The sequence below is a fragment of the Dendronephthya gigantea genome, unplaced genomic scaffold, assembly GCF_004324835.1.
Source record: "Dendronephthya gigantea isolate DGI-Jeju-01 unplaced genomic scaffold, DenGig_1.0 000024F, whole genome shotgun sequence".
NCBI lineage: Eukaryota > Metazoa > Cnidaria > Anthozoa > Malacalcyonacea > Nephtheidae > Dendronephthya > Dendronephthya gigantea.
In genome coordinates this window covers 1,520,001-1,535,000 of record NW_021163034.1, presented here as the reverse complement: position 1 = coordinate 1,535,000, position 15,000 = coordinate 1,520,001, and the positions used below count along the sequence as shown (strand labels likewise).

The following is a 15,000-nucleotide window of genomic DNA, read 5'->3' as shown; positions in this document are numbered from 1 at the left end:
GCAAATAACCGCGCAAATTCAATGTCATAACAATGGTATATATAGCGTGGTATACGTGTTGCGTACATATCTTTTCGATAGCCTGCTGTTTTGCAGTTTTGAACAGTTTAACATACATGGGTTAGTCGTATTTCGCTATATGTACAACTTATATTGCAGAGGCGTGGATTTTTCTGAAGTATATTATTCTTTAACTTTAATTTCATGAAATTCGTAGTGTAAAACCAACACAGTTGTATGAACGCCTCTGGGCTCTGGCTCTGATGAACTGTAAATTATTTGTCTCGCTTTGAGAAACTTCGTTTTGAAATTCATAAGGTAAAAATTGGGTTAGTTAAAAAAATCCATTTTCAGATCATATAGCTATGCATGTTGAAATTGATCAATATATATATATATATGCTACGACAATGATATATTTGTGTATAAGTTTTAAAAACATAAACGTCAAAAACGAGACGAGAGGAACAACAAGTCGTGCAATTGCTCGCATACGACTCATGGAAATCAGTAAAGATGCCAGTATCGAAAATCAGCAAGATAAAAAACAGAATCGTTTGACCATAGGCATAGAACTGCCTACATGTCTTTCGAGTCCGTAAAGGACAGCTGAAACAATTGATGACACATTGTCATTGCGAGGGAAATTCTTTTCCGCGATATATTTTATATTATAAATATACGAATATATATGTAGCTATCTGTTTTATGGTTTGTGTATATATAGTTTATATATAGCGCTGTACTGTATTTTAGCCTTGCGAACCAAACATGGCAGTTGTCTTTATATAATAATTACGTGCATGCCTATACCGTTTTAAAAAGATAAACTAATTATACCAATACATCCGTAAAGTTGCAACACAAGCAGGAAAGAAGGGAATCATGTTTATCATGCAGTTTCCCATGTTTTAATTAAAGTGATTTGTAAGTTAACTTAAGTTGAAAAAAAGTGGTATCAATTTAAAATTATACATGACTGTCGGTTGTAAAGCATTGGTGTTTTTTAAAGATATAAATACTCGAATGCTGGTGAATGGCATAGCCTATAGTGTTTCTGTTGGAAGGGAACAGCAGTCTGCCGAGAGTCAGAGATTACAGTTTTTTATATGCATGTACTCACTATACTTATATATAGTGCGTGAACAATATTGGCTACATATGTATACACACGATTTTGTGAAAAGATATATGGCCTTGGAAATACTAGAGTGCATGATTTTTTATATTCGTCAATATAGTCTTATAGATTTTTTCGTCCACTTCATATATATATAATATCGTAATTCTTATCTCAAAATATACACATGCATGCATGATGCCCTGATGTGTTTTAACCAGAGCATTTCCCTCTATTTTTTCATACCAGCTGTCTACTATATTTCCCCATACTAACTATCTTTGACTTCAGTTCGAATCAACGTGTAATTCCAAACAGTAACTAACGGCAGCAAAGCGCGTTTTCAAAAACTACCCGATTTGAATTAATGGTAATACCGAACTTTGCATCGCGTGACACATTTAGCTACAAACGTTCTATATGAATTTATAATTAGTTAAATGAATGTATTATCGATATTTTATCGTAAATGCAGATACGAAAACAAATACACGTGGGTATATTATCGTCTATATCGAAATGTTTGTTTTATTATGTCTATAAGTCGATTCAAAATACGTGCGAGGATGTAGGAATGTATTACGAGGGAGTATTTGGGAACTCCTGCAACGCATAGCTAAAATTGCCGAAGGCTTTCCGTGTAATCGATCTCTTGCGAGTGAAATGAACTAGCCTAGAACGTAATAGGATAACGCTATAGGTATTGCTAAATTGTATTGCTATATATCCAATTAAAAACTCGCTTGCATGCACGTATAATGCATGCTTTTAATTTTTTGAGTCAATTATAAGTACATAAACCATACATATAACCTCCATTAACTGTGATATCATCGACATAAATAATACTGCATTTCGTGAAGTTGTGCTACAGAACACGGTCGTGCATGTCTATGATATATTTTTATTATATGAACATGAGTGTTGTATAGAGTTTTACGCCACCGAGAAAAATTGGATTTAAACACACGTAAAATTAGTTATATCAAGAGACTTTAACTATAAGCGCATTTTACTGAACATTGTTATTGTTAAATGTGTGCCTCAAATACATATTTGTTTTTGAGTTACTAAAAATTGCATGTCGTTTCCTTATATTTATAATTTGTTCATATAATAAACATGCAGAAACCCTTACAAAACGACAGCATTTTAATAAACCCTATATGTATATTTAAAGAACGTTTTTAAGATGTTAGTTGATGAAGGACGATGATAAACATAAAAATGTTCAGTCCTTAATGTTTTGTTTTGATGCGTAGCTATACGTGCATGCACGCACAGAAAAATATTAATCGAAGTTGGCACAATCTAACAATATTACGATGTCAGGGATTCACATCCTGTTTGAGCAGATATTTCGTAAATAAAATTAAGAGTTTTCCTTTCGTTCAAAACTGTGAAATGCCAGCGGCAACCATGCATGGACATTGCAACAAGGCCGGACTTATTTAATACGATTTGAGTAAAATGGCATCGCCATCAGCTTATATTATAAAGGTTTTAGCCGTTTGATGCACGCGTATCTCTAAATATATATTCTGCGTTGCTCAAATTTTGTAATAGACGCCACAAAGAGATATACTGCATGCATATATGGCGACATAGACACAATAGTCAATATAGCGGCAATCGTAGCCTTAATTATGAATATAAGCCCTGCATGGCCTAGCCAAGAAAATATACTTCCAACATAATAAACAAAAAGAAAAAATTTAATTGCCTAACTCTAGCCTAATAATTTGTTTGTTTGAACTAAAATGTATTCGCTAATCTATTCTGCACTTATGTTTACGTTAGCATGCTGTCGTTAACTATAACGATATTTTCTCGCGTTGTCAAAATATGGAAGAGTGTTTTGTTTTGAAAACTGAGTTGATGACATCAGCGTACGTTATAGAAATACTCAAGCGGTTGTGTTTGAATGGATTCTCGAAGTTTTATTTACAAGCGCAGCTGTTTCGAACTTTCGATCGATGCTTTTCCTTGCTTGTAAATGTAAGCACAATATTCGTGTAGTATATACACGCACGTCGAAGTCGTAAAGCGCCACATGGCGCTTGCAGTGTGAACTTTGGACGCAATTTAAAAAGGCCAATCAATGTGATTCCAAAATACACCTCGAGTCCGTAAGGGTCGCATTTCGTCGATGTAAACGCTCGGAATATACGCGCACAAGGTAAAGAATATTACGATGATATTTATGTCTGAAGTAGTATAGAGCATAGCCTAGGACTAGGTACGTGCCTACACACTGAAATTAAATATATCCAGTAGCAGTGTCACGGGTATGTTAAGCAGTCGAATTGTGAAACATCAAAGCATGAGCACTTATTGATAGCTATTTTAAGGTCTCGTATGTCTATTATTGAGACGACGTATATACAAGTACAATTTGTGAAGGCGAAAGCAAGTGAGTTATTTCATCAGGAGTGAACCTTTCAGATTTGAACCTAAAAACAAATAGCAAACTTCCAGTTATTACTTTGCGTTAGATGGAGCTATACAACAGACGCTCATAGCTGACCCTAATCATGTGGCAATAATTACAAGCTCTTTCGTCATCTTTTACAGTATATACATTGTGAATTGTGATGTAGACCAGTTTCAACAGGTCTATAATTTGAGTGCATGTTGAAATCCCGAGTTTATAGCTTTTAATTTTAGACCACTTTTCTCTGTGACATTGATGCAAGAATCGTTTAATTCTTTGCGTATTTCAGTTTTCTCCCAGTTCAGTGTACTACTCTCAGAGGTTTTGTAAAATTACCTGAAGAGACGACCCTTTATTTACATAGTTCGAGCTGACATGTTGTACTGGTGAAGTTTACCATAGTAAATAAGAAGATGGACGTATATATCTCGTCCGTCTTATTAATAGAAATTTTTGCCTGCTACGTAGAAACTATGCATGTACATAAATCCTGAAGCACCTAATGAACTATATAAGTAACTATTTCAGCTCTAATGACGCAGCTCTAATGTTTTATTAATAAGCCATGTTGTGACTATATGTCGCAGACTGGAGACATTGTTATCAGCCGCCATGTTTTCTCTGCGAGACAATTAACGTCTGCATGAGAAGACTGATACAAGCCTTTTTCTCACCAATCTATTTTATTCTCGCGTAGCGAAAATAAAATTCCGCCAACGTTTTCGTTATGAGCGCTATATATACACAGCCCAAAACCATTTGCAAAACATGTGCATTATCGCATGCATTATAGCATGCATGATACAGCCAGGATTTTACTGGCTGCATGCCGCCCAGTTTTTACATTGGAACACAAACCGAGATTTGAAACGAATTTGATGCATGGAAAAGCCATTTTCGAAGCTTTCTTGAAACATGCATCTAGCATATTTTTTTAGATTTCTGCCAATTTTACCCACACAATGAAATTGAATATAGGCGTTGTCTTTATATATAGCCTGATTTACGTAATTATTGAGTTTTTTTAACGTATAAAAAAAATTAAATCCTTCTTCGATCAACGCAATCGGTAAAAAACACCACATTACCACAAAATCTAATTCCACATGCACGCTTTCATGAATATAGTTGTTTAAAGTTATTATTTATACACTGTGATGTAGTCAATATGGCGATAATTATAGGGAGAGGGAATATCCGTATTTTCATGTTCTGCCTTATAAGTAAGTTGAAATTGTTTGTTTTGACTTTAGGCCTGCTTTCCACTAGGCGGAATTTTGTGCGCGAAGCGGAATTTTCATGCCGAACTAATGTGAGAAAAACAAAGAAAAATTCCGCTCTGCGCGCAAAATTCCGCCTAGTGGAAAACAGGCTTTACGGCACGCCAAAAAGTTAAAAGGTTTACGTTCTTACATGTCCTGCACGGGTGTAAAAAAATAAAAAAGCGACAGGGAAAAAAAAAGCTCTTGTCTTCGGTAAAATAGCGTTTCCTTTGTTTTTTCTTGTCTTGTTTGAAATCGATCTTGCTTAATCAATTCAGTACCCAATTAATAATGTAGACGCTTTCCATTTTGTTAATGATCTAGCTATACCTGCATTATTAACATCCTTCTTCAAGCGGTGAATTATACTTCCTCCCCCTTTCTCGGTTTCTATATATTGTTTACTGCAAGTCAAACAGCGAATATGGGAAACGTTCGTATGCCATGGCCTTGCGTGCCGATTTCCGTTCCGAAAGATTCCTTGCGCGATTTCTGACCGCAAGCCTATTCCGCAAACAATTTGCAGCTATATGGCGTCATTTTAGGTCGCAATGACATTAATTGCATGTGCTAAGGGAAACGCAAGTTAGCGCGCAAATCCTGGGGTGGGGAGGGGATACCCCCTTACCCCCTTACCCCCCCCCCTACGTTTTGTTAGGACAACTTTCGCTACAACTTGGTCCATTCAGGTCATCTTGATCCTCCCCCCACCCCCCGCATTTCAAGACAGATTTGCGCGCATGGGGAAACGAATCTATAATTTGTAAGCTGGACACTATCAATCATTGCTAATCAAGATGTTAGCACATTGGAATGTCTCAGCTAGGACATCTGGGTCCCATATATGCCCAAGTGAGAAAAAAATTGTCCACCGTCTACGGTGATGTTTTTTAGTTGATGGGCTTTAATGAGTCAAATTTTCGTTTTTGAATGCAAATCTCATTAAGATGTTTGACATCATAGCCTCCTTTGATTATGGTGGGTGGACGTGCACTTGAGTATTTTTAGGGAAAAAAATTCGAAATTCAAAAGAAAAAATGCATTACAAACGCGTCGCATTCCATGTAAACGATGGCCAAGATTTTTTTACACGCGATCGTTCTCTTTGGGCATTGAATTACCGATATTTTGAAGGATTTGATGTATTTAAGTTTTTCTATAATTATACAAAGCCTATACCATCGAGTCAGTTGTATTGAAACAGTTTACATTCGCCTCTAAAGCTTATCAGTATCAGTTTGAAAGGTACGATACTTAATATGAATAATTCAATTCCTCTACTTTCTTAGAGAATATGTTTTTGAAACTTCTGATCGTAGCAATCCTGCTCATTGGTTTAGCACACGGACATCCACACAGTCTACGTAGAAAGAGTTGTAAGTAACGTGGTTTTCTCAGTTACCTTATCACGGACACACTATATCGAAGCATATTATTACAGCACACCATATCATGTACCCACACAACATTCTCCGTCACACCAGAGCACACAACAGTGTATATATATAGGTACACTATTCCTTATTGTTATAACATATCGGTACCAGCACAATACATGCAACACCATACCCGGCATTATTACCTCAGATAACATATCGCACCATACTATATATACGCTTTTCCCTTCTATACTACATATCACCACTTTAAACACACCATACTATACCAGAGCTTATAATATCCACATGACCATACCAGATCATATCATACCATCATATCGCACCATATAACACAAAGTATCTTACACCATTATACCATGATATCGCAGTGCAACCTAGCTACACAATACTGCACATTATTATACCTTATCATAACCATATACCACTGAACGTTCTGGGTAGAAGTTTGATGACAACATACTGTTCGCGCCAAAAACATACAGCGCTTCGCTGTTCGACCATCCAGTACAACTGACCTTTCGTTCTATTTCAGCGCACATCAATTGCACTAAGAATATCCCAGTGGAAGGACGCCGTTTGTATGCTAATCTTTCTTTAATTTTGGCATCGGGTAAGCGTGAAGCATGGTGTTTCACATCGGCCACTAGAAGTGTCCGAGTCGTTCCGACTGACACCCACGCTGCCTCCGGATTATCGGGAGCATCGTTCTGTGACACTCGAGACTTTGACGTTTTTGACGGATGTAATGCGACAAATAAGGGTGAGAAAATCAAAAAAGCTAAATGCTCAATCTATGGATGGCATTCGAAGACGAAATGCCTTAAGATTGTGTCGAAAAGAGGCAAACACCATTGGAAGAAACAGCATCACTGGAGATATGATCGCCTTTGGTACCTCGCCGTTGATATAAATGATCGTGAGTAATATAATCATATTGAATTCAGGTTCTCATTGATCCCGGAAAGAGGGGGGGGGGAGGTAGGGGTGCAAAGACCACGACTTTCTCCTTAGACAAAAACTATGGGATAAAATTTGACTTGAGGTGTGAAATTTCCATTCATATATGTAGACTTTCCGCATTCTTAATAGTTTTGTTTGTATTCTAAAAGCTCACTCACACACAAACTCATTGAGTGCGTGGAAGATCTCAATCGTCTCATAGTGATTCCTTCGCATTATTTCCAATCAAATAAGAGCTTGATTTGGAATGTTTTACCTTCAATCGCTCCATTGAGATTTAAGAAGGGACTCATTGATCCGTGATAACACAATTTCTATGTTTTCATTTTCTATGTTCGACTTTTTCAATCAAAAAATTGTTTCGCTGTCCCTGTGTGGTTTAGTAAAAGTATAATTAGCTATTTTGATATAGATAAATCATAAAAACCTTTTCCAGCAGACAGTTTTGCGAAATATAAAAGAAAACATACTCCGAAAATAAACATCTTGTAAACCCAAGATATGAGTTGTTAAAAAACAAGACACAATATTCAAGGTGATATTTCGACTCTATTTCAAAGTCATTGTCATTGACTTTGAAATAGAGTCGAAATATCACCTTGAATATTGTGTCTTGTTGTTTAACAACTCATATCTTGGGTTTACAAGATGTTTATTTTCGGAGTATGTTTTCTCTTATAGATAAATCATTACACAGAATAAGTTTTATCCGAGATGGCCCGGCCCGCCCAACAGGTAACGACTACGCTATACTATTTATACTTCGTTTGTGTTGACCATCATCTTCCGAAATGGACAAGTCAAATAACGTTTTCATTGCCTCTTAGCGAAGAAAATGATGGTATTTTGCTGTTTCTTCTAGTGCAAAAGAAAACGTTTCGTAAAAGGGGTGAAAGTGGTAGTATACAATCACCGAACTATCCTGGCAGCTACCCGAATAACCGCGAATATACATACAATATAGAACTCCGAGAAAATCAAAGAGTTGAACTGATTTTCAGGTTGGTTAAAGAGATGTGTAAGTCTCCCGACTCAGGAACAGATTTCATATGAGAAAGATGTTGATCTTTTTACGAAGCAAGTCCTTGAACTCGAAAGCAAAATCGAGAATGCTCTGTGTCACATAAATGGCTTCCTTCTGGCTTCCTGACAAATGATTCATTTAAAAACATTCTAACACAGCTATCGTAACCGATATAAATAAATCATTTTTATTTTATTTTTTTCTTGTGTTTTGTCTCTTAAATGGTAATTTGTATCTTAGTTTTCTTGTTTTAGACGGATAGATCTTCAGAAAAACGGAAAGACGAGCTCTTGTGAGGATAATATCGAGATCTACGACGGATTCACGTCTTGGTCATCGCGACTTTATAAAATCTGTGGTGATGGTAATGGATTTATAAACAAAGCGATCATCGCAAAAAATAATAAACTTAAAGTAAAGTTCGTCAGCGACGGAGTGAATGGAAATAACAAAGGATTCAATGCGTCCTATAGCGTCTATCAGACACCTATTGGTAATAATATTATATCTAGTGTGGTCTTAATGAAGTATACTTCTTTTACGATATTGTGTTTTCTCAGCCGGCCCAAGTGCAAAATCAAACAAAATAGAGCATTTTGATTGGTTCCTGTCTTCCTGATGAGATACATACTGCTCGGTTTTGGCGGGAAAGTCTTTATTTTGAATTGTTCGACATTTGTTTTACATATTTTGTTCAAACATTGTACGTGTTAAAACGAATTTACAAAGCTTAAGTGAAGTGTGAAGAGTGAGGAATCAGGCCCCGATGCTTAAGGCGCTTTCCTTTATAAAGCGCCCTTAGTTTTTGCAATACGAAATTAAATGTACTGAAGATAGACCATAGGCGGCCCAAAATTGGCGGCCGAAAAATTTTTCGGCCGCTAATTTTGGGCCGCCTATGGATAGACCAACCTTATTGTTATTTTATTTTATTTCAGTGACGAACATGACCCAGAAAGTGACAGGAGTGGTTATTGGGACAGCCTGTGGCTTAGTCTTTCTTGCTTTGACCTTCCTGGCGATCTGTCATTCCAGAAGGCTGACATTGCTATACTTTTTCAGAAGACATAACGATATACAATCATTATACGCACCCGATGTCGTACAAGAAGACGGGCCACCCTCCTACGGTGATGGTAAGAAAAGTACATAGTACATATCAGATTATCAATGTGAAATTATTCTTGGTCTTCATTTCTCACCATTCTTAAGTCGTGCAACAAGAATTGAACCGCGGAATGATCTGCGAATAAAAGTTATCGCAATGGAATTTGCAATCCTCCACCCTTGGGAATTGACTGGACGTTCTTATTGGCTAATACACGCGGTTCACACGTGTCGAAAGAACCTGGGATCCCCTTCGTCTTAGGTCGTCACTGGTCGCAAAATCCTTCAAATGTCTGTCGGAAAATAATGCAATGGATCCCCGATTCTTAGGACAAGTGTGAACCACTTGTTGTTTAAAAATTGCATTGTTATGCGCCGTATAATATGCTTTAAACAGACCTGCCTGAAGTTATATTAAATTTTAAATACAGCCTGTGTATTAATTTAATTTTCAATGCATTTCAGTGATGGCCTCGCCTGAAAAGTACCCCCTTACTGGAATCTCAAAACGCAAGAAAGACTACTACGTCGAAATACCGGAGAACGAAGACCTCCCTCCTTACCCCGGGCTTATCACCCGCGCAGGGCCTGGAGAAGACGTCCAAAGTTCTGCCGACGAAAGGGAGATGTCCAGAGATGTTGAAACCGTCGAGCTCTTGCGCAACGTCCAGGCAAATGTCGTCAGCGGTAGTCGTGAACCTCGCGACAGCGAAAGCGACGTCACGAGAGAAAGTGACGTCGCGAGCGATGGTTACATCACTAGAAGTTACTTGAGAAAGGGGAGTCACCCCAAGGATGAAGAGAGAGAGAAAACGCATGTCATAAACGGAAGTGACGTCGGTGAACGTGACGTCAGAGAAAGTTACGTTGGCGGAAGTGACGTCGGTGGGAGTGACATCAGTCGAAGTGACGTCAGTGACAGTGAAATGGAAAAAGGAGCCGTCAATCGAAGAGATGAGGGTAAAAATAGTCTCTCGGGAAGCGAGTTGAGCATGACCAACAAATACGATGTTCAGTTACGGGGGATGAAAAGCGAGGACGGACGAGAAACGTTCATTCATCAGACATCTACAAACGAAATAACAACTGATGTTTAGAGGAAATATTGTATATAAATAACTGCACACTTGGACTTCGCACATCTGCACATAATTCATTGGCATAGCGAAATTATTATAGTACGAGGTCAGACGAAAGATCCCATCAAATGTGGTTTAGGAACTGCCTCAGTTAAAAAAAAACTTCGAGTGCGTCATAGACAGAGTCTTCGTCGGGAGAGTTATGAGGACATTTAGATCGAAACCTCGAGAGGTTTTCTTGCAAACTTGAGGCAGTTCTTGCTATTTTTTCCCAAGTGCAGTCTTTAACTGATCGCAATGTTTGGCTTAGCTGTAGCGCTGTTATTCTGTGGCGTGAACAACGTAATAACTTCAAACATTGATTTGAAGAAAAACCACTGATATTTACCAAGGCTGGATATAGAATCCTACTGTATTCCAATGAGTCCATCTCGAAGCCAAAATATTTTCTACTAAGAAGGATTTATTTACGTCTCAAATTCTGCCGGACTAAAGTCAAACCTCTTAGTCTTCGTTCTTAAATTAGGTATATATATATAGGCTGTAAGGCGAATATATTCTCCTATAAGACACCATATTTGGTAAAGTACAGTTAAAAAAATTAGTTTTCGAATGTTTAAAATTGCTGGGTAGCTTGAATTGATGAATTACTATCTTTAAAACATTTTTTATCCGCGACAACTAAAAAGGTAAAAAAAACTTTGTATAGACATACCCATGCACAACAACATCAAATTAGATTCACTAAGTAGGCCTCTATTCAACATGGCCCCTTCGACTTATATTCATAATTTCATAGCAGATGCGTGCTTCAGTCTAGTCTTAGTCTATATCAGTGACAAAAACCTATTCGTGACGTGTTATGGAAAGGCTTGCGTGGGATTTAGTCAAGATGGCGACGATGCTGTTGCTTGTGCATTTGCTAAAAGTCCTTGGCTCCTTGCATGGTGTAAAAGATCTTTATTGTATGCCAATAGTTTGAAGTTGAAATTATTGTGAGCAAATAATTTTAAATCTAGCAGAAAATGTAGCAAACATAAATACAAAATTCAGACAATTTTTCTATATGATGCACAATATTCTGACATTTTCAGTGGTGTTCAGAACTGCGAAATGGAATTGTTAACATGTATTTCTTAGCTTTATGGTCAGACAGAGATAGCCCATCAGCTATAATGTAAATAGTTTATCCTGTAAATTCGAAACTCTGTAGATTTTAAAAAATAAACTTGCGGGAGAGCAGATGTACTTATTTTTTGTTATTTTATTTTGTTAGCCTATTCTCGTTCCTGATTGGTCGAAACGCGTCGGATATTCTCGATATTTCGGCTGCTGACGCCATCAGCGTCTTTTTAATTTGGAATTGGACTGAAATTCGGTTAAGAATCTCATGTTCTGGTTACTAAGCCCCAATGCCGTCGTTTCTTTCCTAAAAACCACGCGAGAACTTCTTATTATAAAAGCATAAACAATTAACAATGATTCCAAGACGAAGGCGAAACAAAGTCTTCAACAACATTCACCAAGCTTTAAGCGAATCGTTTTAGTATAATCACAAAGGTCATTCCTCGAAAAACAAATATGTTGTAGCAAATACATTTACACAAACGTAAACAAATCTCTCGAAATTTTCACGGCGATTTAAACGATATTTTATATGGTATTAAAATGAATATAGCTAGAAGATGATTCGTCATCCTAAAAATAGCTATAAGATGATTATATTATTTAACATATTAATTGTCATCCATGGTACCGCAAAAACTTATTTCAATTCCTTTAAAATCATTATATACTTCGTTGAAACTAGGGAATAACCGGTAAAATGTAAACAGCTCCTAAATAAATGTGGGATTAGCGCCCTAGCGGTATTTTAAAGATTAGCAAGAAGATTAGAAAATTAGACAGGATGGCATTAAAAAAATTGGGATCTTCAACCACTTTGCCGAATGTTAAAAAATATGAAATAAACTATACATTGAAATTTAAATTATACAAACAGCTAGTTTACTTTTCCTCGGTTCTTACAATCGATGCCGCTGGCACGATAAACGTGCTGCTTGTTGAGATTCATAACGTGGCGTAAAAATTGAATCGCAAAACACGAAACAGCTGTCATTGTTCACTTCGAGAGCCGTCCACGCACGCATTAAGTCAGGTACTTAAAAAGTTAAGCGCGGTAAGTCACATAGACGCCATATACTCAGACGAGATTCACCTGTTATTCTCAAAACGAAGGAAAAACGTTTGCGACAACAAACGGCAAGAAGCCTCTCCGCTCCAAACCAGTCTTATTAAAAGCAGTCGAACAAGGAAGTCGACCATTATTATCCCTTGGTGTTTCTTTGCTAAAACCGCGTGTGATTAAGGTTTCATATACGCGGATCTCAACATCTGATGGTCTGAAAAGTGAATTTGCATTTCAGTTGGTTCAAGGTAAGATATGTGTCTCAGCTGAATGCCGAGCTACATCACAAATCGTTACGAACCGTTCACCGAAACGAACCTTTGCAAAAATTCATGTACCGCGAAAGTAATTGTTACGAGAAAGATCAATACACATTGCAATAAGTCTATAATACATACATAGGAAATGCTAGGAGATTTGATCGAAATCAAGCTATTTTCATCTTTAGTAAATAGTGTTTTTGCTGCAATGTAAGCTTAAGGCCTATTTACACTATGCGATTTGTCGTATACGATTCTTATCCTGGCGTATGTGAACGTATGAACACACGTACAAACATGACACTTTAAATTCCAACCTGAACAATATAAATGAAGATGTGGCATAGGCCCTCTTTTGCATTCGTTGCATTCATAATTGCATACAACTTATCGTGTAGTCTAAATGGCCTTTTATAGTTGACTTTCAAAAACGTGTCTCTTACCTCGTTTTAAAATGTATTATGCGATATACGAGACACAATGTTTAGGAGTATTCCTGGTACAAATACAGTAGTATTCTTGGTTCAAAATTATGGTAATCATAGAAAGTTTGTTGTTGTATAAACTACCCATGTCCTTAATTCAATACCAACGTACCCTAGAATTCAACGTTTCAGTTGTATTTTATATATTTTAGTGCAATTCAATAAACATGTTTTTGACACTGGCAGCTGCAATTCTCCTCAGTTTCACAACAAAATACTCCCTCGCAGCCGACAGTAAGTAAACTATAGAGAGGTTAAGATACCCCGGTTCTGCTATACGGGTACGGGTAGCCTTATTTTGTTCACTGAATTTCCATCCTTGTTTCTCAAATTTTTCGAAGATTACCTGGACAATTCAATTCCAGTAGACTTCAGCCTCTTGAAGCAAGCATGATTTTTATGACGAAACGTGCAAACAACAAGAAATTCCAACGAATAAAATATGGCAACCCGTACCCGTATACCGAAACCGGGGTATCTAACCTCTCTAGTATCTCTCCACACTATACCTTATCATCATTGAACACAGGGGCGCCGGACACACGGGGGAAGTTTCCACTGCCCTTTGCTTACTGGGGCAAATGAGGCAGCCCTGTGCTCTTTGCTATCATCATTGTAATGTAATAGTATCATACATTCACAATTTAATAATGATGTCTATCTTTGCATTAAAACTAACCGGTAATATTATTGAGAATGTGTTCTTCCACGAAATTGCAAGTAATTCGTATGTACCTGTAGAATTTAAGTTTCTACGCCTCTCCCCCCCTAAACGCCTCCCAGTACCACTGAATATATCACCAACAAACAACCACCAACAAACAATAATCACCAAACCACAGCACTGCCGTATTTCATGAGTTACCATGTCACCACCATAATGACCATATCACATCACCGCCATACTGTACCGTACCACTGTGCTATATATCACCCTCATACCATAGTCGAATCAGCATGCATTACTCCTAACACAATCACATCAGCATATAATAATTTATCAATATCATTTAATCACCATACATATTACCAACCTACCATATCATATCATCATCACAATGCCAATACCATATCTCACCACCACATGTACATCGTACCATCATAACATCACCACTATACGATATTACATACCATCATCATTTGTTACAAACAACATATATCACACGATACCGTGTACGTAGTCCACCGAAAATATATGGCCTATCCTATTTCCTATCATATCACAGTGTAAACAATCGCCCGTCTGTGCTATTTGGGTAGGTACTAACTTTTCCTTGTTATTTTTCATTTAATTAGTTCCATCTCAATTAAATTGCACACGCACGATAAGAGTCGACAGAAAAGCGCCGTGTTCTCTACGTGACGAAGCTATAGGTAAAAATGAAATTGTATGTTTCAAAGCTGACTCTGGCCATGTTCAACTGTGGTATGATCGCGAATGGCGCCATGGTTACAAACATTCGAAGCTTCTGTCTTATGGTGGCTGTGATGAAAACTTGAGAAAAATGAAGAAATGGAAAGCCATGTCAAGATGTTTTTCATTTATATCGAATACGAACTGTTTAAAAGTGGTAAACAGAGAACTGGGAGATTTTTTTTTCCTGCTGTGTGCAGTGGACTACAAAGGTAGTAAAGGTATTCTGAAATAACAGCACGACGATCTACTGACTAGCTATCTATT

General features: G+C 37.3%; 2 protein-coding genes across 5 annotated transcripts in view; both read left to right on the top strand.

The window, feature by feature from the left end:
- The window catches only part of LOC114522885, an 11,992-nt gene extending 367 nt beyond the window's left edge, over nt 1–11,625 (top strand). Inside the window, exons 1-8 of one of the 4 annotated variants that reach the window (XM_028543661.1) lie at nt 3,218–3,299; nt 6,106–6,192; nt 6,749–7,132; nt 7,858–7,914; nt 8,036–8,177; nt 8,455–8,693; nt 9,139–9,336; nt 9,773–11,625. In XM_028543661.1, the coding sequence (XP_028399462.1) occupies nt 6,111–6,192; nt 6,749–7,132; nt 7,858–7,914; nt 8,036–8,177; nt 8,455–8,693; nt 9,139–9,336; nt 9,773–10,404 (1,734 nt within the window). In that variant the 5' untranslated portion in view covers nt 3,218–3,299; nt 6,106–6,110 and the 3' untranslated portion in view covers nt 10,405–11,625. Of the gene's footprint in view, nt 1–3,217; nt 3,300–6,105; nt 6,193–6,748; nt 7,133–7,857; nt 7,915–8,035; nt 8,178–8,454; nt 8,694–9,138; nt 9,337–9,772 lie in introns of those variants that run through there. The other 3 variants (XM_028543662.1, XM_028543660.1, XM_028543663.1) reach the window with 3 other exon arrangements.
- Nucleotides 11,626–12,631: 1,006 nt separating this feature from the next.
- Nucleotides 12,632–15,000, top strand: part of LOC114522899 — a 6,647-nt gene continuing 4,278 nt past the window's right edge. Inside the window, exons 1-3 of the mRNA XM_028543677.1 lie at nt 12,632–12,822; nt 13,472–13,553; nt 14,616–14,945. Of these exons, the coding sequence (XP_028399478.1) occupies nt 13,487–13,553; nt 14,616–14,945 (397 nt within the window). The 5' untranslated portion in view covers nt 12,632–12,822; nt 13,472–13,486. The remainder of the gene's footprint in view (nt 12,823–13,471; nt 13,554–14,615; nt 14,946–15,000) is intronic.